This window comes from Trachurus trachurus (genome assembly GCF_905171665.1).
Source record: "Trachurus trachurus genome assembly, chromosome: 8".
NCBI classification, from domain to species: domain Eukaryota; kingdom Metazoa; phylum Chordata; class Actinopteri; order Carangiformes; family Carangidae; genus Trachurus; species Trachurus trachurus.
In genome coordinates this window covers 17,268,391-17,295,375 of record NC_139905.1, presented here as the reverse complement: position 1 = coordinate 17,295,375, position 26,985 = coordinate 17,268,391, and the positions used below count along the sequence as shown (strand labels likewise).

The 26,985-nt window shown below is 43.8% G+C and overlaps 1 protein-coding gene across 1 annotated transcript; it reads left to right on the top strand.

Annotated features, from left to right (window-relative positions):
• Window positions 1-835: 835 nt before the first annotated feature.
• On the top strand, window positions 836-25,551 carry grid2ipa (glutamate receptor, ionotropic, delta 2 (Grid2) interacting protein, a; the record flags this gene model as incomplete). Its single annotated transcript, XM_083976381.1, has 24 exons — window positions 836-917; window positions 2,355-2,608; window positions 2,717-3,049; window positions 3,165-3,319; window positions 11,171-11,446; window positions 12,445-12,530; window positions 12,731-12,800; window positions 13,273-13,575; window positions 14,367-14,518; window positions 14,689-14,850; window positions 15,290-15,396; window positions 15,514-15,661; window positions 16,431-16,762; window positions 19,361-20,122; window positions 20,321-21,856; window positions 21,978-22,065; window positions 22,298-22,387; window positions 23,038-23,234; window positions 23,339-23,494; window positions 23,836-23,922; window positions 24,237-24,366; window positions 24,505-24,623; window positions 24,717-24,881; window positions 25,459-25,551. The coding sequence occupies 24 exons, from the start codon at window positions 836-838 to the stop codon at window positions 25,537-25,539; spliced, it is 5,871 nt and encodes a 1,956-aa protein (XP_083832507.1). The 3' UTR covers window positions 25,540-25,551.
• Window positions 25,552-26,985: the final 1,434 nt, after the last annotated feature.

Sequence of the window (26,985 nt, the reverse complement as noted above, 5' to 3'; positions counted from 1 at the left end):
CCAGGTAAAACTCGGCATTCACCGTTCCAACTCCCTCTGGGAGTCATGGCTACTTCTTAAGATTCATATGAAGTGATGCATGTCATTACCACTTAATATGGATAATCTTGTATTAGTAAATTTTGCATTATTATGCTAAATTCACCATAGCTGATTGGCTTTGGCTGAAACACTGCTGTACTTTGTGCGTGTAACCTTGAGCATATGTGCAGACTACATCTCTGTAACTGGTGCTCCAGTACTGAGGTTAACACGGACGCTATAATCAGAGAAGTGTCCCTGGCTGGTACAACATAGAGTTTCTGGGTCACTCCGCAGCCCTCTGAGAGGGCCCCATCCACACGAGTGACAGAGGGAGACGGAGAGAGAGGGTGGAAGAGAGAGAGGGAGAGAGAGGGAAAGGTATTTATAGAAAAATGGGGCTTCGCAGTACCTTTTCTTGCAAAGAACCATTTCAGGACCAAGTGAGCGTGTCCCAGTTTTCTGATCATCGCTCAGCCATAGGGTTGGGACTGAGGCTGAGGCTGGACCACCTCATCCAGGATGGAGAGCCTGACTTACAGATGCTCTCCCCTCTCCTCCGGCCTCCCTCTCCTGAGCTACAGACCGCTGGTTCTCTGATTAAGAACAGAGGGAGGCACTGGCCTAGATAATTTACAGATGTGACCTTTTAGGTTCACTTAATTTGCCTAGCTGGGTAGAGGCTTTTGGAGGCAGTGAGCTCAGGTGAGGAGCAGCACAAGGGTGTCCGCGGGCACTCTTTGGCTGCGTCTACCCCCAGGCCGGGGGTGAAGGGAGGCTGGCTGGAACGTGCCCAGCCGCAAGCCGGGCAAGGATGAGGCGTTTCCTGAGCAGAAAGGGCCGCTTCTCCCTGCGCCAGAGCAAGTCTGGGACCCGGAGTGCCTCCAAAGATTTCTGTGAGTCCTACTTCTCTGAATCATAATTTTTACATGATGTTCCTGAACTGCTTCATCTGCTGGAGGTAAGGCTTAATTTTTCTCAGAGAGTTAGAAAGAGCTACATGATGAGATTTTGTATCTGGGTCGCAGGCAGGAGAACAGGACAAAGAAAAGTCTTGCCAGTCGTCTGAGTGCAGCTTGTGTTCTGGTGAGGAGAAAAGATTATGATCTACATCTCCATATCCCAATCTGCTTTAGATCAATAATCAGGTTGTTGCTTCCTATCAGCAGACTGAACCAAGTTCAGTGTTTCTTTGAGTCTTTGGATTTGATATGTTTTATTCACTCAGCCTGAATATGAAGCCGTGTGCTCCAGTAAGATCTGAACTGTCTTTTTCTGCATTGAAGCAGGTCTGACATTGCTACATTTCTTTGCAAAGTCTTGTGCCGACTTTTATTTTCTCACTTCTCGTGCACTTCTTTTTTGTTACTTTCTGTCACTAATTTCTGCATCCGTCTTACTTTCCATATTTCTCTGCCTCAGATCATTTTGTGCTTGTGGTTTTAATGGGTTGTGTACAAATGCTTGCGTAGCTTCAGTTTTACAATATTTCTATTTATTTTGTTCCTTGGGCTTATGTCAGCATATGAGTTTGATAATCACCAACTGGGTGCCAGGGTTAATTTGAGACTCGTGAAGGTAAATGTGAACATCGTGAAAAGCCAAAACAAGATTAGAAAATAAGAGATGGCGATGGAGATTTTCAGTTTATGATATGGATTATGAGGCAAGGTTGCATTGCTCGGAGAGAGATCTTTAACAAGTCTGTGGACAGACTGATCCCTGAAATGTCCTACATAGTATATCTGTAATACATCCAGATGGTTGTAGATCAAAGAAAATAAAGTCAAATAAGCCTTTTGGGACTCTCTCTGCTGCAGCCGAATGAGGCCAGTGACCAGGGGAAGGACAACAGTTCAACATGTGGGCTTGATACCAACAGACCAAAATACCCCCCCTTCACTTTGTGTTTCCCTTTGACTGTGATTCAATTTACAGAAAAATAAATCTCTCAGTCTCATAATGCGTTTAAATGGGACTTCTTTGTCTTGTCATATTTGTGGCCTCATTAAATAGACCAGTGTACCTGCTGTGACAGCTTGGCTGCTCCATCACCGAGGTGCCCTATTTAAACCAGTGGACCATTTGACCTCTATTTTACAGCCACAACCTGATCATTAGTTTGAGCATCTTGCTCCAGGATATGACCTAAAAGCAGTAAAACCGACGTGGGTTTGAGGTTTCACCAGTCTAAACCAATAAATCAACCTGGGCCACATTTGAAGCTGATCTTATGCCTTATATGGGTACAAAATGCCTTCCAAATACACAATCAATACAGCATTTATTTATTTGAACCTCTCTGGTGTTTAAATATCCCATCCATCCTCCAGACCTCGGTCTCCCAGCCACCAATCAGAACTGGCCAGAAGCGTTTGGTTTCCGGCTGGGCGGCACTGGGCCCAGCTACATCCTGTCCGTGGTGGAGGGCAGCAGTGCCTACCTGGCTGGCCTGCAGCCTGGGGACCAGGTGGTAGACATCGAGGGCCAGGATGTGACCAACCTCAGCACACCAGCGCTCATCGCCCTGGCTCAGACACTCAAGACCGTCCCACCCAGCATCGGAGTGGTGTCACGGATTGAGCAGGTCAGCTGATGCACAACAACCTGCTTTTTTTTTTTTTTTTTTAATTGGCGGAGCATGACTGAAATGGAAAATAACATTCAAGTTTATATTTTTTCCTTTTTTATTCAGATTGACATCACCCCTGGCCCTGATGGCCGTTTTGGATTCACCATCGTAGGAGACAGCCCTCTGATGGTGGAGGACTGTATGCCAAACGGTCCGGCCGGGCGCAATGGTTTAAAGGCTGGGGACTATGTCATGGAGGTCAACGGCATCCCAGTGAAGCATCACGAAACCGCAGCTGCCATGATCAAAGCGGCTCAGGGACGGCCTCTGCGCCTGGGCGTGCTCAGCATGGCTCGGCGCCCCAAGCGGCTGAGCAGCAGCATGAGGGTGCTGTCGCAGAGCGGGGACAGTGTCAGGGAGAGTCGCGCCCACAAGGCCATGGAGTTCAATAAAAAGGTGGATGTGAAATATATGTTTACTTCTCCAAGTATTTTTATGCAGTTGCTGCATTTTCATCTTTATTATAATTGCCGTTTTATAATCGGCGTCAATCAATTTGTTTATCTATTAGGTGGAGGAAGTGCTGGGAGAGGAGCCAGAGGTGAAGGAGCAGCTGTTTGAGGTGCTGAAGCAGTACGCTGCTGAGAGGGATGTGGACAGTCTGGCTGAGGCCCTGCCTGATATCCTGATCACGGAGGACCATCAGCAGCTGATTGACAGCGTCAGGTAGCCAATCAGCTGCACTTACACACTCAGGGGGAAAGGTCAGAGGGCAAACACATCTGCATGCATTTTATGTGTTCCTTGTTTCCAGCCTCCTGTAAATGACTGCATGTCTGCATCACTTTACTGTAAAATATTAACAGAACAAGCGAGCGCAGTTTATTAACAGCCAAGTACAGGTAACACAGTCCAACTAATCCAAAATTTGTGTAAATGAGTAACATTTTGTTTTCAAATGCAAAAAATGTACAAAACATTCTTTCAATCCATTCGCAATCGCTGCTTGCATTTTGCTGAGTTCAGAAAAAGCCAACTGAAACCCACTGTCAGATAAAAGCCCTGGCTTCACTGTACCCTTTCAGCTCCTTTCCCACAATGGTTGATTTTGCCAACACTTGTAAAAGTGCACTAGGGAGAGAATACAGACCAACTATACAGGCAGCACACGGTTACATAACAATAGAACCACAGCGAGGGAGAAAACTCCTTACTTTCTTTAATTGCCCCATGAAATCAATTACTTAGAAACTCCCCCCCTCAGCATTTTATAGTAAAATATGGGAGAGGTGTACATCAAGTGCACATGTGAATCGCTTTGATCTGATGTGGAGAACTGACTGCTGCTCGAGTGGCACTTTGTTCTATTCCTCCCCTCTCAGGCAAAGTACACCAGGGTACAGTCAGAAATTCACCACTGCATATCACATTTCTCCCTCCTCAGCATTGATGGGGAAATCAAAACCCCAAAACACAATACCTCTGCACACATTCGCTATTTCTTTTTCTGTCAGTCCCGTCTCCCCCTTCGTCTCCTGTCTTTTCCTCTCACTTGCTCTCACTTTGTCTTTCTCTCTGTTGGTCCCTTTCTTTCCCAACTCTCCCTGTCAGCTGTGATACACTCTTTGATATCACGCACAATAATTTTTTCTATTTTTTTTTCTTTTTCTTTTTGTGGATCACATCAGTGGATGGTCTTTATTCCCTCCTCTGCATACAGCTCATAGCTGCTACAGCCAGTTTGCTGCTGGTGGCTGAGACATGCACACATACAAAAACAGAAAAACATGCAGGTTCTCAGACTGCATGCACACAGCACTGTTTGTCACACACAGGTGCTCGCTGTCCGAGCTTTGAAGTTTAATGCTGGAAGAAATGATGAACTGCTGCCTCAGGTGAGTTGCCTGCTGTTAAACTACTTAGCATTGTGCATTTGTAGATATTCTAACAGCTGTAGCATGCAGCCACTGATCAGGTTTGCTGTCAAAGCGTCTTACGTGGCCACCAATGATTGGTCATGGAGTGAACAGTGGTGTAGGCAAAGTATCCGTCTTTTCTTTCTTACAATCAATTAGCGTTCAGTTTTGCCAGTGACTCGTTTTTGGTGAGTAATATCCGTTTTCCCTCCAGCTGAAATACAAAAACATTGTCCAGCCATCCCGGTTTGCTCCGACACAGCTGTCGGTAGCACAGCTGTGATAGCACATTTCCTTCCTTAGAAAGCTGCCTGTAAAAATGCTTTGTAATGTTTGTCTTGCACAGGAGTGCCTTTAATTATGCATTAATTGTATCCCTATAGGACTGAGAGCTGTTTTAGTTGCTTTCTTCACCTTTAGGTGGTGAGAAAGTACACCAACTCTCCCAATAAGAGTCTGAATCAGCCTTTAGATGAATTTGTACCGAACTGTTTCTTCAGATAGCTGAAATTACACATAGTTTCATCCTTTATGTGCGCTGCGACCTTGAAAGGCTTTGATATGCAAAGTTTTCATTGCGTCTCTCCCTGTAGTGTCTGTGCTGTTGTTTTATGCAACAATGTGTATCTTCTTGGCAGTTAGACTGTTTAAATCTTGCAGGGTATTTTGGGGGGGTTGTTTTCCCTGCAAAGGGCTAAAAAGGATTATTCATGTTCCACGTTTGGAAAAGCTTGTACTGTGTTTCAGTGGAATTTAGTGATCATATCTGTGGTAACAGCCCTGGGGAGTTTTGACTTCAGGTTGTCCGTGGGCAATGCCTCAGGGTGGTGTTTCTGTAAATGGCTGCTGCTGATAACGAGATGTCTCCGATGCAACTGAAAAAACACGTAATGTGGATGTACCGGTACTCTGTTCTCGCGGAAGTGGTGTTTTCATGATGTCTTTTAATAATAGGCACGTTTCAGGCTGTGTTTTTGGCTGTCAGTAGCACGGTAACAGTGATGGCAGTATTGGTTTGATCATCAGTAAGTCACCACTTCCAGGCTGAAGGAGATCAAATATTGCAGATTTGGTTGCATTGATATTCATGGTCCCCAGAGTATGGTGATGTCCCGGCCTTTACCCTGAGATTATCATGTATAGTTTTAAGTGAAATGTCTCAACAACTGCTGAATGGATTTCAGTGTCCTTTCTCTGTCTCTGGTGTTACTTAGAAAGTGGTCAGTGATGCGCATTTTGAAGTTAACACAAAGTGAAAGCTAGCCTGACTGTGTCGATATGGATCATCTATTACAAAACATTGGTTGCCCTCTTTCCTGATCACATCCAGTCTCCCTCCAGGAACACCACTGACCGCCACTGACTGAGAGATTAAGAAACCAGACAGCAACATGTCATTAAACACTGTTGACATGCTTGATGATGAGTTGGGCGCCAGTGTTGTCGTTTGAGGTGTGGAGAATCGATGCGTCTGCTACTGTAGCTGGATCTCCCAGTCAGTCAGACCTCACCTATTCACAGTCACACACACACACTGCCTAAATAATTCAAGTCCAATAATTAGGGGCTGTGAGTGAGAGGATGTGAGGTGTGCTTAACAGAAGTTTTTTCTTATGTGCACCTTGTGAAACTTGACCAGCTGGGCCACACTCTTCTCAGTCTGCCTCTGTCCCCTCACCGATTTGCCTCGCCCTCCCACAGGATGTGTGCTATTTTTAAGCAGCCTACTTCTTTTAATAAATTCTCTCTTAGGTTTTCTGACGCAGTCGTCGATTCTTAAATGGCTCAAAAACCTAGGGGTTAGCAAGTGCTTGAACACATGAAAGTTATGCAAAAGATTGCGTTTCTGGAGTGATTAGAGACGATCTTGGAACACCTATTAGCTCTTTTGTTCATGTGGTGCGCTGGTGGTGCTGTTGTGTTTATGGTAATTGGACGTAATTACAGTGAATTGTGGGCCTTTGATGGTCTGTATAGACATCAGAGCTGTAAAATAATTGGGCTGAAACGTTGTCTACTGTGAGGATCTGGGATGCATGTGGAGCATTTTTTCTTTTCTTTTCTTTACTTTTGTGTTTGAGTGGCAGTGTGTGTCTGATATTTATACGTTTTGTAAATGATTGAAGTTGTTTAGAGAAGTGGAGGTGTTTACAGAGACTTGGATGCTCTCAAACATGTGTCATGCAGGCACAACTGTCAAAGTTTCTGCAGGCTCACTTCATATTGTTTCCTATTACACACGCGCGCGCGCACACACACACTCGTTGTGCTGACCTGCCTATGAAATTCCACTGGGGCTCTTCTCTCCTCTCAATTTCTCTCCTCTCTCCCTCCTCACTTTACTCCTCTGTTCATCTCATTCTTTCCTTCTTCCTCCACCGAGGGAAGAGATGATTTGTCACTCACTACCTTTTTACTGCCAAATGATGGACGACTGAGTGACGAGGACCGTCCTGTAGCTGTGACTGAGAGGAGCAACCTGTGGTGACCTTGGCCCTGGCTTACTTCTTCCTCTGGCACCTGAAGAACGAGGGAATAACAAGATGGGGAGGAGGGAAGAGCGCTGCCCCAAACATGAAGTTGGAGAACAGCTGATTAAGCTGCCTGAGGATGTTTTGGAGGTGTGGAGGGATGTGAACCACAGCCACTCTCACACTTTTCTCCCTCCCTCTCCCTCATTCTCACTCTTTCTTCATCTGGCTGCTTTCCGAGTCTGCAGCAAGCGCTTTTGAGATCCAGGACACCCTCTTGCTCTTCATCTTTTTCTTCTTTCCCCCTTTTGTCCGGGAGAGTTGTTTGTTCAAACTAGATGGGGACCTGCCGACATAGAGGGGAGGCATTTGCATTGCTTAACTGAGCTCAGGCACTTCCTCAAAGCCCTGAAGAGCCATGGGAAGGGACAGGAGCCTTTCCAGACACTTTCGGTATGGCACTTTTCCTTTGATCTCAGCAGCAGTGCTCACTGTGCTTTATGTTGTTTGTGCTGACTTCTGTCTGAAGTTGCTGAAGTATTGTTGTGCAACAGCTCTCTGTGTATTTGTTATCAAGGTTTGTATTGTTAATTTTTTTTTACACTTTTTGAACGTCTGTGCAGTCTCTAAATATGGCTGAAGAGACAACTGTAAAACTGTAGATTCTTGCAAAACTGCTGCTACTGATAATTCTTTCATGCTATTTTCTCATTGCCAAGGCTTTTTAATTCCACTCTGTGATTAGCCCCAGCTGTGTCTGAGGCTATGCTTTGTGTCTGCAAATTCATACCTGGCCCAGCTGTCAAATAGGCTTATCAGAAGTGGGTCTGATAATAATGGTTCTTACAGTGAGTTTCCAAGTTGATTGCAGTTGTCATTCATCTCTCTGTGCGCTGCGTCCTTGATCCACCCCTCCTTTGGACCTAATTATAGACTCATCTTGCCCTCCTTATAATTGAGGGCATCCTAAGGCCTACATCCAACTTCAGTGGCTGAGAGGCTGTGAAGTTTCTGCTCACATGTTTATGGCCGGGTTACAAGATTTAATAACTATTCTTTTACTTAGATCTATGTAGAGCTAGCTAAGAGTTGTCAATTTCAAGAGTGGTCGGGGTGGTGAAGGGAATGGGAGACAGTTGTTGATTAAATGAATTCATATCAAATAATGTTATGAAAGAGTAAATGTCCCCATTCTGTTTAGTTTTCCCTATCCGGCATTTGTCCGAGCGTCCACGGTGATGTATGAGTGTTGTTTGAGAAAGTTCTGTGGCCTACATTGCCTACAGATTACCCAGCTTCATTTCCAGTAGTTTCATGACCCTGGCCTAGAAACAGCTCTAGTTCTCCACTTTCCTCTCTCCACTCATCACCAGGCTGTCTCTCACTTTCTCACGATCTATTTATTACATTTTTTCAACTATTTTACATAAGTCATGCTATGTCTCCTACTATAACCACCCTCCTCCTGTTGCTATAGAAAATTGACCCTTAACATTGCGCCACAGAGCAGCTTGGTATCACAGATGAGCACAGCGTAGCCCTCGGGTGAAATGTTGTCTTTTTCTTGCTGCATGAACACACCATGTACTTAATCACTGTCACCTCGACCATATTCCCTCGGCTTAAATTTTCATGGATACCTATAGTAAGCACATTAAACAGTGCCTACAGAGAAGATTATCCCTGCAATGACAAGAACACCGAGTTGTACTGACACATTTCCCACACACAGACCCACATCATGCAAAGACTTTAGCAAAGGAAAGACTCTTCCAACCTTATCAGTATGTTTTAAGAGACAGTGACTCAAGTTAAACCATAATTTCTAGCCTAGGTATTGGCACAAAACATTATCACACCACATCATCATGGAGTAAAAGTGGACCTCTGATCCCTGTGGAACCCCATGTTGCATTTCGATCTTGGGTAAAGTGATAGTGTGATTGATTGCTTAGAATACAGTCTGCAGATAACTGAAGAGACTAATTTGGGCTGGTGTGTGAGGATGATTGCAGAGTTAATGGTAAAATGGAAACTGGATTAGTGACATTAGTATTTTGATATAGCCTGTAAGATTGTAGTGTAACAAGAATTAGTCCAGTAAAAAACACACAGATCAGACAAACACCTGAGATGGGATGGTTTGCCAAAGGAGAGACAGTGGGTACACAATCTATTGCAATCTATTGTCATAAATAACATGCAAATATAGGCTACTTTACCATTATCTTTAAAAATCGAATTTGTCTTGAATTTGTTATGTTATGAACACATATGAACACAGAATGTAAAATTTGATAAGTTGAATGTGGTTGGATTTACAGCCTTGGAATCTCTGACCCAATTGATGAAAGTTTGTATTGGATCAATGTGAGGTTGTCTGGGATAGCTATAATTAAAGGCTTATTTTCTTGTGTGTGAGAGAAGGAGGGATGAGATGGCTCGTTTGTTAATATACATTATAAATAATATGTTCATAAATACTCTGAATTTGAGTAATTCAATTATTGGGTATGGGACAGCATACCACCACTCTGAAAATGTCAAAACCTGTTGTACATTTTTATGCATCTACCAAATAGAGAATCATCTAATCCTTGCCTCCAAACCTGTTCCCACATTTACATGCAAAGGCGCTACAACAGCTTTGAAAAACCAAACTGCACCAGTGAGCCCTATTCCCAACAGTGGCTTTTGAGAAAGGAGCTGTGCTGTGTATATGGATGCACATTAGAACCGGTGCACTCTAAAAAAAAAAAAGCACTCTCTTCTCTGTAACTGTTGAAGCACCCAGGAGATTCACGTTGAAGACAGGGAGGTAGAGAGAGGCTTGTGTTGAAGGTGGAGGCAGCATGATTTTGTTGATGGGATGGGAAAGCAGATATGCAAAACATGTGTGTGTGTGTGTGTGTGTGTTTGTGTACTGTGAGATGCTTGGTTGTGTTTCTGTCTGTTGAACTGCAGATAAAAGAAAAAGAAACAGGGAGAAGGTGTCCTACATTTAAAGGCAAAACACACCCTAAAACAGTTAAAACAGTCATTGGCACTGTTTGTTACATTTCTGGGTCATTTCTGTTGTTTTGTTTTGTATTTTTTCCCTTATTCTTGCAGATAATTGGCCAAAAATAAACAGCACACAGCAGACAACAGAGCTACAAGGCAGTTGAATAAGAGTTTGCATTTTGAGCAGTCTAAAACATCAGTGATAAATGTCAGGTTTGAGTCTTATTTCTGGGAAACAAAAGCCGTCTTTCTTTACAATTTTTCTTTTTGCTGATGCCGAAAACCACACAGTAGAGAAATCTGTCATTCCAGAGGCAGCAATACCAATTTTGCCACTGTGCCTCAGACAGCTCGTGCATCTGAAATACAACTCTCCTTTGATAAGTTTGATGCTGAATTTGAACAAGCAGTCATGGCCAACATTACTGGTTCTTTCTTCATTCTGTTGACAGAACACTTTCTTTTCATCTGTATCTATGCAGCACTAGGGGAAAGTGGCTCACGAATCCTCCTTTGGAACACACTAGATACCACAAACTCATATCTGAGAGTGTCCCAGGGTGAGTTTTTACTTTAAGAAAGAAAAGACATTGAGAGTTAATAAAGGGAGGGGAAGATAACACTAGTAGAGGGAGTAGATCGCTGTCTCCCAGAGGTGGCTCTGGCAGTGTGCTTTCTCCGTTTTGCATATTAGCTGTGAGCTGTCGCTGATACGGCACATTCTTACCTGCTGCTGCTGCTAATGTGACAGGACCACACAACAAAGCTCATCTCTTATCGCTTTTCATTCTCTCACACACATGCACACGCACTCCCAGAAACACGCACACAAACTAAAGCTGGACCAGTCTCCTTCTCTCCCTGCCTCGGCCCTCCCACGAGGAAATATGGGCTGAACTATTTTTGAACCAATTAAGTGGATCCTGCAGCTGGAACAATACATAATCAGAACAAGAATCCCTATGTTTTTTTTAGAGGCTTTGGAAGATCATCAGACTAACAGAGTCTTCGACTTGATGGATTTTGGCTTAGGTTGCTCCATGGATGTGATTTTGTTTAGTTGCTGTGTTCTTATGTAAATGGTCTTCACACAGGAGAGGCTGAACTGGAAGCTGCACCACATCTGCTTTCTGAGACGGCTTTTCTTGTCAGTGTGAGGTTGACGCTGATTCTACAATGTTTGCCAGGATCTTCATTCCCAAGAAGCACCGGGAGCGTTTTGACGAGGTGGTTTCCCAGAGCCTGATGAGCCGGCTCAAGGGGCGGAGCTTCAGTGACCCTAGCCGCAACCGCCTTCGCCGCAGCCGGAGCGAGGATCACCCTGAACGCCTCCTGGTCTCCACCCGCGCCAGCTCAGTGCCACGCACCCACGCAGAGGAAGGCGTGGTCCCCCCCGCCCGCGGCATGCGCAAGACCACCTCTCTCATAGCCGGCCACTCCAGCGGCAGCACCACCAACTGCAGGTCTGTCTTAAAGTGTCATGTTGCAGCCTTACCCAGTGATAATTGGCACAGTCATAGATTTTTATTTGGCAGTATTTTATATCTGCATACAGTATTATAGCCCTCCTTCAGCAGGGGCCACAGTTTTTATTTCAGAAACACTGTGCATTTGTCATCTTTAATTTTTTCCAAGAAAAGCCTTTTCCTGAAATATGTTTCTTCTTTTTTCTCCAGCTGTCTGATCAAATTTAAAACAACTTCACACAAAGGCTACTGTGACAGGTTCTTCTGTTTTCTGAGCATTGGATTTATAGAAACTAAGATGTGTGGGAGAGAACTGAAAAATAGACCCATCAGTGCTAAAGCCAGAGTGTAAACCTATTTGGACTAGTCATGCCTGGTCTCCTGCCCTTTTTCTGTGCGGTCACCGTTTGCTGACATGTCTTAACAAACTGATACCGTACATCACACTCATCAAGAATTTAAAAAACTTTAAACAAGTAAACAACATCATCAAAAACCTCATTCTACCATCTCTTTAATCTGAAGGAATAAAGTGTGTCTAGTATCTGCTGATTTCTTCAGTGGCTCCAGCTTGTGAAGACGTTGTACAGCTCCCTTGGGACGTATTGTCCATATTTAAGTAGGGTTGTTGGTGCAGGATTTGAATTTAAAGTAGTCTGAGTACGGAAATCCACAGGACGTCCACAACATCAGTCTGCATGTTTCAGGATGGGCAGAGGGACCTGTCAATTAAATGACTGATCTCTTTGCAGTTTTCCCTTTCAACAGAACACAGCCACAGCACTGTGTGCAATGAGGCCTAATGAATCAACCGCTCTTACTTAAGCACACTTTGTGTTCCCTATGCCTTCATTATTAAGTCCTTCTATAGCCAATATAATCATAGAAAAGTATACACATAATCATATTATGATGACCATACTATGACCCTAGCCATATATAACCCTTAAACCATATAAATCCTCTGGATGACAAGCTCAAATTTGTCTGTTCAGGACAGTGAGAGTGTGCAAGGGCAACCTGAGTTTTGGCTTCACTCTAAGAGGCCATGCTCCAGTGTGGATCGACTCTGTCATCCCTGGTAAGTTTAAAATGTGTGTACACTCTGTATGTATCTGTATGTGCAAATGTGAGTGTACAAGCTGCAGATGCATATAAGTCCTCTTATAATCTCTAATACATTTATGACGTATTATCTTCAAACATATCTTTCCTTTCCTCCTTCATTTCCCAGTGGCTCATATCAGTCACCTCTGTCTCTACTTGTTTTCTGTTCTGCAGGCAGCCCAGCAGACAAGGCAGGTCTAAAACCAGGAGACCGCATCCTGTTTCTCAATGGACTGGACATGAGGTTGAGCTCCCACCTGAATTTATTTTACAAATATGAGGCAGTTTTTCGCCCAAGCCCCTCATAAAACATTGCTGTTTGTAAAGCAAATCTACTTCAACAGCAAAGGGCTAAATTTACCAGTAAACATAAATGTAATTTTTTGTAATGCAGTTATACAGAGTTGGTTGTCAGAATCTCCTTTTAAATAGATAATGAATGATGAGAAGCCCCCCCCCCCCCCCCCCAGAGTGTGAAAATGTGTTTATACCCCAGTGTAATATCTATTGGAGAACAGAGAAGGTTTTTTTCATAAGTTGTTTCCTCTCTTCTGCACCAAATGAGTAATGGCTACATAAAAAAAAATGTAATTTGCAAGATGCAATTTTTTCTACATAACAACCAGTGTTGGTGCATGTAATTTCTTACCTTGTGAAGTTACCATCCAGTGTATGTCTGCATGTGTCTCCATGCACACCATGACTTTGCCTTGTAGGACCTCCTCCCATGAGAAGGTGGTGTCCATGCTGCAGGGCAGTGGTGCTATGCCCACTCTTGTAGTGGAGGATGGTCCGCCGACTTTCACCCTGTCAGAACAGGACCTGGCAGGAGGAGGCGGCAGCGTTCCCACAGAACGTGCCCGTTCCCCTGCTTTAAGCTCCCTGCAGTGGGTGGCGGAGATTCTGCCTCCCAGTATCAGGGTTCAGGGCCGCACCTTCGGGCAACAGCTGGAGCACCTGCTGACCATCCAGGAGAGGTACACCATCTGCAAGGCTTTGGAGAACTTCTTCCAGCACAGGTGCGCAAAGGGTCGGGAGAAGATCGGGAAAGGAGGAGGAGGGAGTGGGATCAGTGGGAAACAAAGCTGGCTCTTTTGTGAATATGATATTACACAATTCAAAATATTTATAGGTAGTTACAAATTTATGCAAATAAATTATATTTCTAAATTCACAAGCACAATAAGATGGGATTTTTCAAAACTGAAATAACAGAGGCCAAGATATCCTAATTTTTCAACCCTAGTATCCACCTTTTTCCGAACATCAAAAACGCAAGCCGGTTTTGCTCTTCCGGTGGAATTTTATGTGTAAATGCATGGATTTTTTTTTGTTTCAATGAAAATCTGTAAAACGCATGGATCATCTCACCAGCTTTCAACAATGGATAGCCTATCACACAAATTGACATCCATGTTAAAAGCCAGCATTAATAGATCCATGTGTTTACCGCAACTATGACAACGACTGAAAACCATGGAAACGTAAACGTACAATTCCAGCGGAAATGCAAAACCGGCTTCCGGTTTTGACCATATATGATGTTCGGAAACTTGTGGATAAAGGCCAACAATCAAAACACTGAATCTAGGCTACTTCCTAATTATCCATAATACAACCTTCAGGATCTAAAGTTTGTAACACAGGCTTTCTGTTAAATCTTTATACTGTAAAATCTGTGCAGTGCCCCTTTCATTTTGTGTTTTGCTGTCCTGTGTACCTTTGGCCGTTCTTGTGTGCTTAACTGTTGACTTCTGAGCGGACCAGCCAGGTGACCTCTGTCACCTTGCCTGTGTTTCCACGGCAACAGGAATGTTGACACTCTGATCGTGGATGTGTTCCCGGTGCTGGACACTCCTGCCAAACAGGTGATCTGGCAGTTTGTTTACCAGCTGCTGACGTACGAGGAGCAGGAGCACTGCCAGAGCAAGATCTCCCGTTTCCTCGGATACAAACCACCAGGTGTGTGCACGCATTTGTCTTTAGTTTACATTTTGAGGTTTTTTATTTGAATGGATAAAAAGAAGTTTGTGTGACAGATGGACACACACTTAGTGTCTACAACTCCAGCTCTTCTCCATACACCTTTTTTGCCTCTTCCTGTGCATTGCCAATATGTGTGTGTGTTCCAGTTCCACCCCCACCACCACCACCTCCCCCACCTCCGGAGCCCGAGGTTGCCCCTGAACCCCACCGCCGTAGCAGCTCCATGAGGGTAACAGGGACCACGTACAGGAGCAGTGTGAGGGGACGTAGCTCCGATGACCTGGTCATTGGTACACACTTGGGCATGGGTACAGATCTTCATTGTCTTGTCATTGTTTTTGATCAGTAGCGCCAGTAACGCTGCTACCACCATGACGCCTTTGATCCACATCAGCATCATCACTAACGTCAGTCATTATCACATTTTGTTCAGCACGATCATGAACAGAGTCCTGTTTTAATGCATCCCCAGTGTGACTGACATCGGCTCATACTCCATATTTTTCTACTATATTTTATCTATTAAATTGTAATCTTGTCGTAAGCTAATGAAACCTAAATTGCTTAGGGCATCACTAAATCTGGTACAGCTAATTGCTGGACTAATGCGTCTGCAGTCTCTGGTCCAGAACTGACATAAGTTAATGTAATTGGAGCTCTTTTTTTTTTTACCCTAATCAACTAAAACTCCCAGCTTAAACACCAGGCAGAATCTTGCAAGTTGTTCTAATGAGTGTATTACCATAGGCCTCCGTGCAGAGCCGGTGCTGGAGACAGGGATGAGGTTGGCCCCAGGAGAGAGACAGTCAGGAGATGGTACCTCCCTACCTGAGACTCCTAACAATCTCACCAATGTATGTAACAAGGCCTGTCTTGATGGGAAAAGATACAGTAAAGTATCAAAGTAAGATTAATCATCATTAGGGCAAGAGGTCTTACCCTGGTCTTTCTGTACATTTCCACCATACAAGCTGTCAGCAGTGTACGCTGAACTGGAGAACATGTATTCAGCCAAGAGGTCCAAGTCTCTGAAGAGCCGTCCTCCTCCTGCCCCTGAGAGTTTTCTGGATCTGGAACCTCCTTCCCGCTCAGCCTCCCCTACAGTACATGCTAACACAGGTAGCCAAAAGCATACATACTGAACTCATATCAGCTGGAGTTGAACTCAAATAATATGCTGTATAAAATGACTATTGTGTGGATGAGTGAGTGTTTGAATGTTTTAGGGGAAGAGAAAGAGGGCAACAAAATGCTGCAGAGCAAGAATGATGAATCCCAAGGCAGCCAACCCACTTCTGACTCAACTGAATATCCTTGAATTTTATATCGACAGGGATTTTTGTGATTTCATGCTGTATATAAATATACAGCAGAGCAGACTGCTTTCAGTCTTTTCTCAGCCTGGCTATTATTAGCCTTAGTTTCTCTGCAGGAAGAGAGTGCAGGGTCAAAGCTGACATCAGAAACAAGATGGGGGATTTTTTTTCTTCTTTGTATTTTGTAACAAGTTGCCATCTTAAATGGATTTGGTTTGGTCAAGGCTTATCATACAAGAAGATAGACCCCCAACCCCCGGTCAGAGATGCTGGATACTTTTTTTTTTACCCTTATCAGGAGGATTTGGTGATGGTGGAAGTGGAACTAGAAAACACACAGTTTAAGTTCCCCTCAAATCAAAAATGTGTTTTCTGGCATGGTTAGCTCCTCTGGGAGACGTTCTGATTACTTCTTGTGCAGAACCTTTCTCAAACTGTGTAACCTGTGGGAGGGAGTTGATGATAGAACGTCTTTTTATGCATTTGTTCTGAGTGAGACCTTGCAGCTTAAGTGATGCTCCAGATGTTATTCTGGCACTAATAACACTTCATATGTCTCCTCCTGGTCTCAGGTAACCGTAAAGGCCCCCCGCCCCCTACGTCCTGGCCGGAGCCTCTCCCTAGCCCCCCTACTCCCCAATTCTACCCCTCAGGCTTGACAAGCCAGACCAGTGGGGAATCTAATCCCTACATTAGCTTGGACAGCCCCCCACCCTCACCCCCGGAACCCGTTGATTTCCCATCTAGTCCCCCAACCCATCGCAGCAGCAAGCGCCGCTACACCTTCTCCAAACCACCTCGTTCAGAAGACACAGATCGCTTCCTTGATGCGCTGAGTGAGCAGCTGGGACAGAGGGTGGCCATCATTGATGACTTTCTGACTCCTGAGAATGACTATGAGGAGGTAGAGTGACACCAACACTGCACCAGGAAACTGTTATGTGAATCAGCAGCAAAGCCTCATCCTGAAGTTGTATTAAAAATGAATGAGCTAATAATTTGGCTACAGATGCTAATTTAGCAATCACATGTTGTGAGTGTAACAAGCTGAGCCAGCACCTTTTAAATCCTGGAGTGCCTACATGATGCAGGAAACGTTGGAGTTTCACACAGTCAGTTAGAAACATTTACTCTTTTTTATCAGGGTTAATAAGTTATATAATAATGATAATATTATATAATATATAATTATATTATAATGATAGATATGTGTATTGTATTATGTATTATTGTATAATTATAACAACATTTGATACATTATGAATGAATTATTTCCTGGAAAATACCTATGCTTATGATACCATAAATTATGTCAATACCAGGTTAATTCCCCATTGTGCACTGATGCGCTACAGTACACTAATGTCAGCTGTACATCCAAATACAGAACAGGACATACCCCTTGACTCATACATACAGAAAATGGGTACAGAACATAGTTTCCTGCTAAAGTGCAAAGTACAAAGTGAAACGTTTTAAAGTGAAGTTTTTAGTTCATTATAAACACTATATGGGATCCAGATGTAAACAGAAGAGCACCACAATTCCTCAGTGTGAAAAACACACAAGTAAAACCTGCTGTTACAAATTTACTAACACACTAAGAACTTAATGTAATATGCTGTTGTTTTGCACATGATTTGTTATAAGAGACCTTGCACACTAATTTCCCTGATGTTTTTTATTTATTTAAACCTTTATTTTAACTCGTTGGTCACTGAGGTTTCCCTCATTTACAGGGACGCCAAGTTTACAAGCAGCAGCAGAACACAACAATAACAGTTAATAACAACAGTTAATAGTTAATAACAGTTGCAAGATGATTTACAAAGGTCAGACACCATATGTTTAAAATCAGCAAGAGTAGGAATAATCTCCAGCCCCAAAGTATGTTGGAGAATATTCCATGAGTTGGGAGCATCAAAGGAAAAGGCAGATTTACCAAACTCTGAGTGTACAAAAGGGACTTTAAGAAATAATAAACCACTAGAGCGAGTAGAATAAGATCCAGAGCGCCATTCTAATAAAGATGAGATGTATGGGGGCTGTTTACCAGTAAGGGCCTTAAAGCAGATATCAGCTTCACGGCCGTTTCGGCTAATGCTGCGTTCAAGGCAGGCTTTTGAAACCGTAAGTTACAGCTTAAAGTCACAACTACGACTTGGTAGCGTTCCAGGTAACCCGTAGCTCGTGTTTTTACCATCCTGTTGTCTGTGAAAGTTCCCTATAACGGCCACTCGTAACTTCCGACCCGTGAACTCGTACCAGATCGAACTGGTATGACTTCACAGGAAGGAAAAACACAAAGTACGAGTTTCTTTGAACGCACCATGAGTTAGCAGCCCCCGCCCTTGTCAGGCATCAATTGGTCCTCGTGCTACGTCACCACATTCACGCGCATCCCTTGGCTGCACACACAGCCCTTCATGCCGTTCTCTCTCCTCATTGGATAACACTTGTATCCCACAAGGAAAATTTTCTCCTCGGGTTACAGCAGAGCAGAGTGACGGAGAGACTCGTGTTTAGGCTGAAATACTTCATGTAAGTGATTGCTGACGGAAAATAGGACTATTTAGGACTTATGTTAACAAAAACATTCCACTGATATCTGCTTTAAAGATAAACATATACCAGTGCTTCATGCGTCTGTCAGAAAGGGAGGACCAACCAACTTTTTCATAGAGTAAGCAATGATGAGTGTCATAACTATCCCCGGTTATAAATCTGAGAGCAGAGTGATAAATGGAATCCAGAGGTTTGAGGGTTGTAGCTGCTGCATGTCTATAAATGATATCACCGTAGTCCAAAACTGATAAAAAGACTGATTCTACAATTCTTTTCCTGCTGAGTAATGGGAAATAAGGTCTGTTCCGGTACAGAAAGCCAACCTTCTGTCGCAGAGTGGAGGCAAGGACATTAATATGCAATTTAAAAGTTAGCTTTTCATCAAGCCAGAGACCAAGGTATTTATATTCCATGACTCGTTCTATGGATGAGCCATCTATGGTTAATAAAAGTGTATTGGAATCCAGGTTACGGGAACGAGTGAAAAGCATAAACTTGGTCTTTTTTTCATTTAAGACTAATTTCAAATTAATAAGAGCCTCTTGCAGAAATTTAAATGAGAGCTGCAATTTCTCAGTGGCTAAATGTACAGAGTCAGCAATGCAATATAGAATCGTGTCATCTGCATACAAATGGGCATGACAGTCATTCAGTGAAGAGAGAATATCATTGATATAAATGGTAAAAAGGACAGGACCCAGGACAGAGCCTTGTGGCACACCTTTGGTTACAGGCAGGATGTGCGCAGGTTATTACTGCAGTGGCATCTCACTTTTGTGTACAGATTTTGCAGATAAATATAAGTCAATACGATTTCTACAGTACTATATCTGGTTTTGGACACTATTTTAAAACATGCTTTTAGATCAACTCAAACAATTTCAAGTATATTACGTATATTAATGGGCTAATGAAGTGTGATTGGTGTTAATGCCAGGATGTTGTGCAGATGGGCTTTCCAGATGAGGATGATGAGGATAATGATGAAGACCTAGTGGTGGACGAGGAAGAAAACGGAGGATTCGTGGCCCCAGAGTTGAGCAGCCCGAGTGACATTCAAAGCAGCAGCGGGGAAGAAAACGCCTCCTCACTCACCTACTCCTCATCCTCTGACCACATCCCTCCTCCTCCCATGACTCCACCTCCGCCCCCGCCTGTTCAGTTCAACGATCCGCCTCCCCCGCCTCCACCACCTGCACAGCCTCAGCCTCAGCAGCAACAACAACAGCAGCAACAACAGCTTAACTACACGCCTGAACACTCCCCAAGAGCATATGTACCCATTCGCCGCAAATCTGGACCCCCTCCGCCTCCTCCACCCCGCAGTAACCCACCACCTAAGCGCCACTCTCTCCATAAAGTGCTCCCCTCGAAAGAAGACTTACAGGTCCATGCTACCATACAGGAGTTAAAAGCCTTCCAAGAACAACAAGTCTACCAGGATAGGCAAGTTTACGAGGAGCAACAAGCGTACAAAGAGAGGCAGGCGTACGAGGAACAGAAAGCCTATGAAGAGCAACAGCTGTTCCAGGAGCAGCAGGTCTATCAGGAGAAAATGTTAAAAGAGAGACAAGCTTATGAGGAACAGAAAGCTTATGAGGAGCAAAAAGCTTTTGAGGAGCAGCAATTGTACCAGGAGCAACAAGCCTACCAAGAGAGACAAGTGTACGAACAGCGCCAAGCCTACCAGGAACAAAAAGTGTATGAGCAGCGTCAAGCCTACAAGGAGCAGAAAGCTTTTGAGGAGCTTCAAGCCTTCCAGGAGCAAAAAGCCTACGAGGAGCGTAAAGCCTATGAGGAGCAAAAAGCCTACGAGGAGCAAAAAGCCTACGAGGAGCGCAAAGCTTACGAGGAGCAAAAAGCCTACGAGGAGCGTCAGGTCTACGAAGAGCAACAAGCGTATCAAGAGCAACAGATGCAGCAGATTTACCAGAGCCACCACTCGATGCCTAACCAGCCCACGCAGCCGAAATCCCACTCACCGCTTCCTCTCCAGCAACTGCACCAGTCCTTGCCCCCGCTCGCCTCTCCAGACTCCGCCCATCACCACCCCAACCACCCTCTCTATATGATACGCCAAGCACAGCAGCAGCAGCAGCAGCAACAGCAGCATCAGGCCCACCAGAGCCATCACCACCGACGTCAGTCTCGCTCAGCCCCTCCTCCGCACCAGCCGTCACCCCAAGCCACAGCCCACCCCGGCCAACAACAAGGTCAGTACGCTGAAGGCATCTACCAAAGCCACCAGGGCCTGAGAACTCACTCCCACCACTCCTCTGCAGAGATGCTCCACCAGATGCACCAAGCCCCGGCTCATCACTCCTCTGCCGAGATGCTCCACCAGTTGCAACAGTCCCAGGCCCACCACTCATCTGCTGAGGTGCTCCAGCAGATACAGCAAGCCCACGCCCACTACTCCTCTTCAGAGATGCTCCACCAAATGCAGAAGTCCAAGGCCCATCATTCATCGACAGAGCTCCTGCACCAAGCTCACCAGATGCAGCAGATGCAGCCTCACCACTCTTCCACGGAACTTCTCCATCAAGCTCACCAGATGCATCGGGGTCAGCCGCATCATTCGTCCTCCGAGCTGCTCCATCAAGTGCACAAGCCCCAGGCCCACCACTCCTCCACGGAGCTGCTCCATCAGGCCCATCAGATGCACCAACCCAAGCCCCATCACTCCTCCGCAGAGCTCCTGCACCAATCCCAGCAAGAGCCCGCCTCCCTCCCGGTTCAGCTGAAACGGGACAGCCACTCGCACCAGAGCCGCAGAAGTCTTAAAGGGCACCATCAAAGCCAAGTGTCGCCTCAAGGGAGACACCAAGAGCAGCAGGTCCACCAAACCCATCACCCCCAGCCCACCAAACCCTCTCCCCAGAGGCCGCACTCCATCCAGCAGACCCACCACCACTCCAGCTCGCCCCAGATCCACCACATCCACCACATGACCCCGCAGCCTCCTCCGCAGGATTTCCAACACCAGATTCACGTCATCCACCCTCCCCAGCAGCCGCACAGGCCCCAGCCCCTTCTCTCGACCTTCCAGCCCCTCCAGCCGCACCAGCCCACCCTCTCAACTTTCCAGCCCCTTCCCCAACACCACCAATCACCGCACCAAGTCCAGTCCACCCAAACTGCCCGTCCGCAGTCGCAGCCCTCGCATCACCTGCTGCAGTCCCCGCACCCGCCGCAATCCCAGTCGTCCCACCATAAACAATGCCACAGCCCGGGTCAGCCGCAGTCCCTCCCCCACTCTCTTTCTGACCCCACGGAGCACCTGGAGCCCCCTCCTCCACCACCCCTGCCCCCACCCTGCTCCCCTCCACCACTGCCGAGGCCCGGTCTGTCCAGGATGGACTCCAACCACATGAGCGTGAAGAGGCTGCGCTGGGAACAGGTGGAAAATTCAGAAGGGACGATCTGGGGACAGGTGAGTTATGTGGGGTTTGAACATAGGGAGCTAGGACCTCTTTAAAATGCAACATATTTTATATTTAGAAACTTTAATTTAACTTTATCTACATAGCACAATTATTAAATATCTTTGGTAGCTGGGAGCCAATTCTGACTATGATAAACTGCATGACATGGTGAAGTATCTGGATCTGGAGCTGCACTTTGGGACACAGAAGAGCTCAAGTGAGTACAAGTGGCCGTATACACATCTGTGAACCAATATCACTTCTTAATCACATTTTCTATTAGCTATCTAATTGATCATTCAAAACAAATCATGATTTCCAAATGATTGGTCAGTTATACTGTGTAATACTATTATATTTATTTCTTTGTAAATTCTGGACTGTAATTTGTGGAACCTGTAGCACTGATGTGTATCTCCCATGTACCTCTGCAACTGATCCCCCTTTAGTGCTTGTTCCAGAGCCATCCCTCCATCCAGACACCTTCAAGAAGAAAGATGTGATAGAAATCCTTTCCCATAAGAAGGCTTACAATGCTTGTAAGTATAAATTATTATTATGTGTGGCTATATCACAAACAGAGCAGAAAACAGAGAAGCAGTATGACCAGAAACGATGAATAGAAAATAAATAAGAATATGTCAGCCTGGGAAACATGATGCCATGGATCAGTACTTGTTTGTCTGCTCCAGCCTTTTCAGAATTTTGACATTTATGTTTTTACTTAAGTATCTCCATACTTATTAGATTGATTGCTGTGAACTTTGTTAAATACTGTATATTGATGATAGCTAGCAAACCAGCTATAAAAAAAATCTGACTCCATGACCTTTCATCCAGTGTCATCATCAGGTCAAGATTTCTGTTTTTATATATTGTTATATTGTTTATATATTGTTAAATATATTGATGATAGGTAGCGAACCAGCTATAAGAAAATCTGACTCCCTGACCATTCATCCAGTGTCATCATCAGGTCAAGATTTCTGTTTATTCAACACTTTGTTTCGTGACTCACTGGCAAAAGTAGCATTCATATACCAACCTCACCTGCACTGCATGATTAGTCATATTTAGCAAAAATAAGCATGCTGAACATGTTAAACCTAGGTGGTAAACATTACACTGCACACACACATTTGAATCCCCATTGATATTCATTTTTGGCCTTTTGTTTTTCAACCTCTAGCAATCCTAATAGCTCACCTGAAGCTGTCTCCAGGGGAGCTGCGACAGGTGCTGATGAACATGGCCACTGAGAGGCTGGAGCCAGCCCACATCAAACAGCTGCTGCTGTACGCCCCCGATGCAGAGGAGGTGAAAAAGTATGAAGAGTACAGGCAGGACCCCAGCAAACTGAGTGAGCCAGACCAGTTTGTGTTGCAGGTAATATCCTTGTAGCGAGAGATTGATTTAGATTTTTCTTGTTTTTTGCACATATTCACAATCACAATCACTCTGTTATTTTTTTTGTGTATGTTCTCTGTCAGATGTTGTCAGTGCCAGAGTACAAGACCCGCCTCCAGAGCCTCCTCTTCAAGTGCTCTCTACAGGAGAAGTCAGAGGAGTTGAGGGGAGCATACGACTGTATCTACAAGGCGTCCACGGAGCTGAAGACCAGCAAGAAGCTTGCCAAGATACTAGAGGTAACATACTGTTCAGAAAAGTATGTTAAAAGAAAAAGCACAAGCTAATCCCTGGTGTTATGCTGATGGTGTCAAAAAGCTGCTTTCACAATTGTGTGTGAATCCGATAAGACTGCAAACAAGCACCCGCACTGTGGGAGATGGTGTTTGTTATCAGATATAAAGAACAGTAAAACATGTTCACTACGTTTGGTTTACGGGAACCGGACACAGACTGGATTTTTGACTTAGAATCAAGCATAAAATAAAACAAAATATATAAATGGCTTCAAATGAGAGATAATAAAAGTGTTGCAAATTTGTAATTGATTAAAGTATTGGTTCATTCTGTCATTCTTCAGTTTGTTCTGGCGATGGGGAACTACTTGAATAACAGCCAGCCCAAAACCAACAAGACGACAGGCTTCAAGATCAACTTTCTTACAGAGGTATGTTAAAACCATATTGATATAATGAAAAATTAAAGCCGCAAGCGGCGATGATCAAACCCATGCAACCGTGGCATGAATCAATGCATGAAGGAGTTATAAGGACTCTATGTTCCATGGCGAGGGATGCCACGGGCAGCCTGCAACATGACACGACATTTGTGTCACTGTGGAGATTCAACTTCTTAATCGTGACTTTGTCCCACTCGGGCCCTAAAAATTGCTAAGTGGTAGAAAAACAGTTTGCTTGTTTTATGAGTAATCTCTCTTTTCTGTAAGTCAAGTCAATCACTTATTCATTGTGTCCCCTGTAGTTGAGCACAACTAAAACAGTGGATGGGAAGTCGACATTTTTGCATATCCTGGTCAAGTCTTTGTGTCAACACTTTCCTGAAGTGTTGGATTTCTCTAAAGATCTAACCATGGTTCCTCTCGCTTCTAAAGGTAGGTAGATACATTTTCAGTATCAGTCCAGAACAGGCTGAACACTTACTCATGATTGTTTTTGTTGGTTTAAAAAAAAAAAGTGTATTATTCTTCTCCTTCTAATCTCCCGTTTTGCACACACACACTGTTCTGTAGTAAACCAGAGGACTATCACATCAGACCTCAACGACCTTCATACGACCATCCAGGACATTCGCTCAGCCTGTCAGAAGATGCCTGCAACTGCTGAGGACCGTTTCGCTGTTGTCATGAGTGTATCCTTCTGCACAGGTGTATTCAGGCCTATGAAAGTGATATATTATAAGAAGTAATGAGACGTTTGTGTCCCTTGACTCCTGTGTTCGTAGAACTTTTTAGAAAACAGCCACCCAGCACTCCAGTCTCTGGAGTCTTTGCAACAACGAGCAATGGAGGAATTCAGCAAAACTGCCTCTTACTTTGGAGAAGACAGCAAAGCCACAAACACGGAGGCCTTCTTTGGTATCTTTGCTGAGTTCATGGGCAAGTTTGAGGTGAGCAAGACAGATACAACTGTTCATTCATTCAGCATAACTTAAATTCCTTCTCAGCCTTCACCAAACTGATATAACACATTTTTGACACACAATTGAAATGGTTGCAGAGGAACACTTTTTTTGTAATGGTGTTTAATTTTTCAGTTTTTAGAAAACCTTTTGTAGTGTGTGCAGTGTGTTTAGTAATGAGGAGATGAAGCTCATTATTAGAACTGACGTATTCAGCCGAAGCTTGATCTGAATAGAGAAAGGAGAATTAAAGTTATTTGACAATGTTTTCTTTGAATTTCAGTCCATTAAAGCTGCATAATAATATTCTCCAAGCAAAGGGAACAAATATTTTTCATCAGAGTGTTTTGTAATTATTACTCAGGTTGCTTTGATGTCTGTGTCATAAGATTTAGTAATTTAAATTTTTTCAGGGTGATATTTTCATGAATTCATGAATATTGAAATTTTAGCACTGAAATCCCTATTATCTAGCACTGATTGAATAACAAAGATGAAACACAACACCAGGACCTATGGTGATAATTTGTGTTTTCTTACAAACCCTGTTGGTTTTTCACCACAGAGAGCTCTCAGTGATCATCAGGCTGCAGAAAGTCTGAAGAGCCCCAGAAGTCCCCGATTGGCCTCCCCACTGGCCTGGTAACACACACACACACATGCATATATGGACATGACTGCAGTTCACACAGTATACATATACATGCACACAGAGGTATGAACGGACACACTGAATACATATTCTGTACATACATAGCACAAACACATAGACACCTTTCAGTGCACATCTCTGAGCAAAAAAGCTGTTTTTATGTGTTGTGTATGCATTTGTTTGTTTTTTGGAGACAGAATAAGACTTTCTGCATCAAAGATTTTGCATTATACCGGTGGTCCTTTCAAAATAAAGTTTTGTTGTAGCTTTAAAGGCTAAGACTTATAAATAGAGAACACAATCTTGTTTTGGTCAAGATATCTGTACTGTTAAAGATGGTTACCCAGTAACATCCTAGAGTTTAAGTTTACTTTCTTTAAGTTTAGGTCTCTTCTGTTAAGTGCGGTATAACAACTCTACAGTAAAATCTTTGTGATATGTCCTTGAGATAAGTCATAGATTTGCAAGAACTACATTTTATCCTGAAATAGTTGTTATCTTAAATTATACCGACATGCAGTTGGCGGTTTGGGGGAATCCACAAAAGCAGTTTTCCTGATAGTTTACATGGTCTGTATTTTTGTAAGCGGCCCACCACTCTGAATGTAACATAAGTTCTTTACTGACTTAAGTGTAGCTTATTTTCTCAAGTAAAACTCACATCAGGATGCTTACCTGGTGATGAATTATTTCATTTATGACATTGTACAAATACCTCCATGTCAGTGGATTTTCTTACCACATCAGTTGTAGCTTTAAGATTTTTTTCCCCATTTAAATGGTGTTAATCTTGTATGATACCTCAATTGCTACCAACTTGTACATATGAAACATTGCCAGTGGGAAGTTGGCTCTTGTTACTTGAGTTTTTAAAAGACAGTTGTAACTTCATCATTTTTAATCTGGCTCAAATCACCAATAACAGACTGTTGAAGTGAGATTATGTGAGGCTGACAGCGGGCAGTGTGCAATATAACAATGTTTAGCTGTGTTCCAGTGTTAGATATTATATTTATTAAACTGTAACAGAGATATCTTGTGTTTTTATTGTACAAGATCAGACTGAATGGTAGTTCTTAACACTGACAGAACAGCAATGTCATTAAGGTCAGTGTATGAGATGCAGCATTTGACAAAATGTTCAAGTAATAATACAGCAAACCAGCTTCTCAGCTTTATTAGTGCTATGTAAAACTTAAAGCTTAAGTCTCCCTGTGATATTTTTAAATGTTAAGGTTAAGCTGTGCAGCTAGGCTAAGTTTTTTTTTTTCTGCCTAAATAACCAAACCTTGAAAGTGTTGCTGTCCATTTAAGGCTTATAAAGTGTTAAGTCTGTATTTTGTATTGTGTCCTTAAAAATGCTGAAACAATATAAAGAGTCATGAAAGCTATCTTTGCCTGACTGTCAGTGTTTTTAACAAGATCTGTCACGTTTTGCTG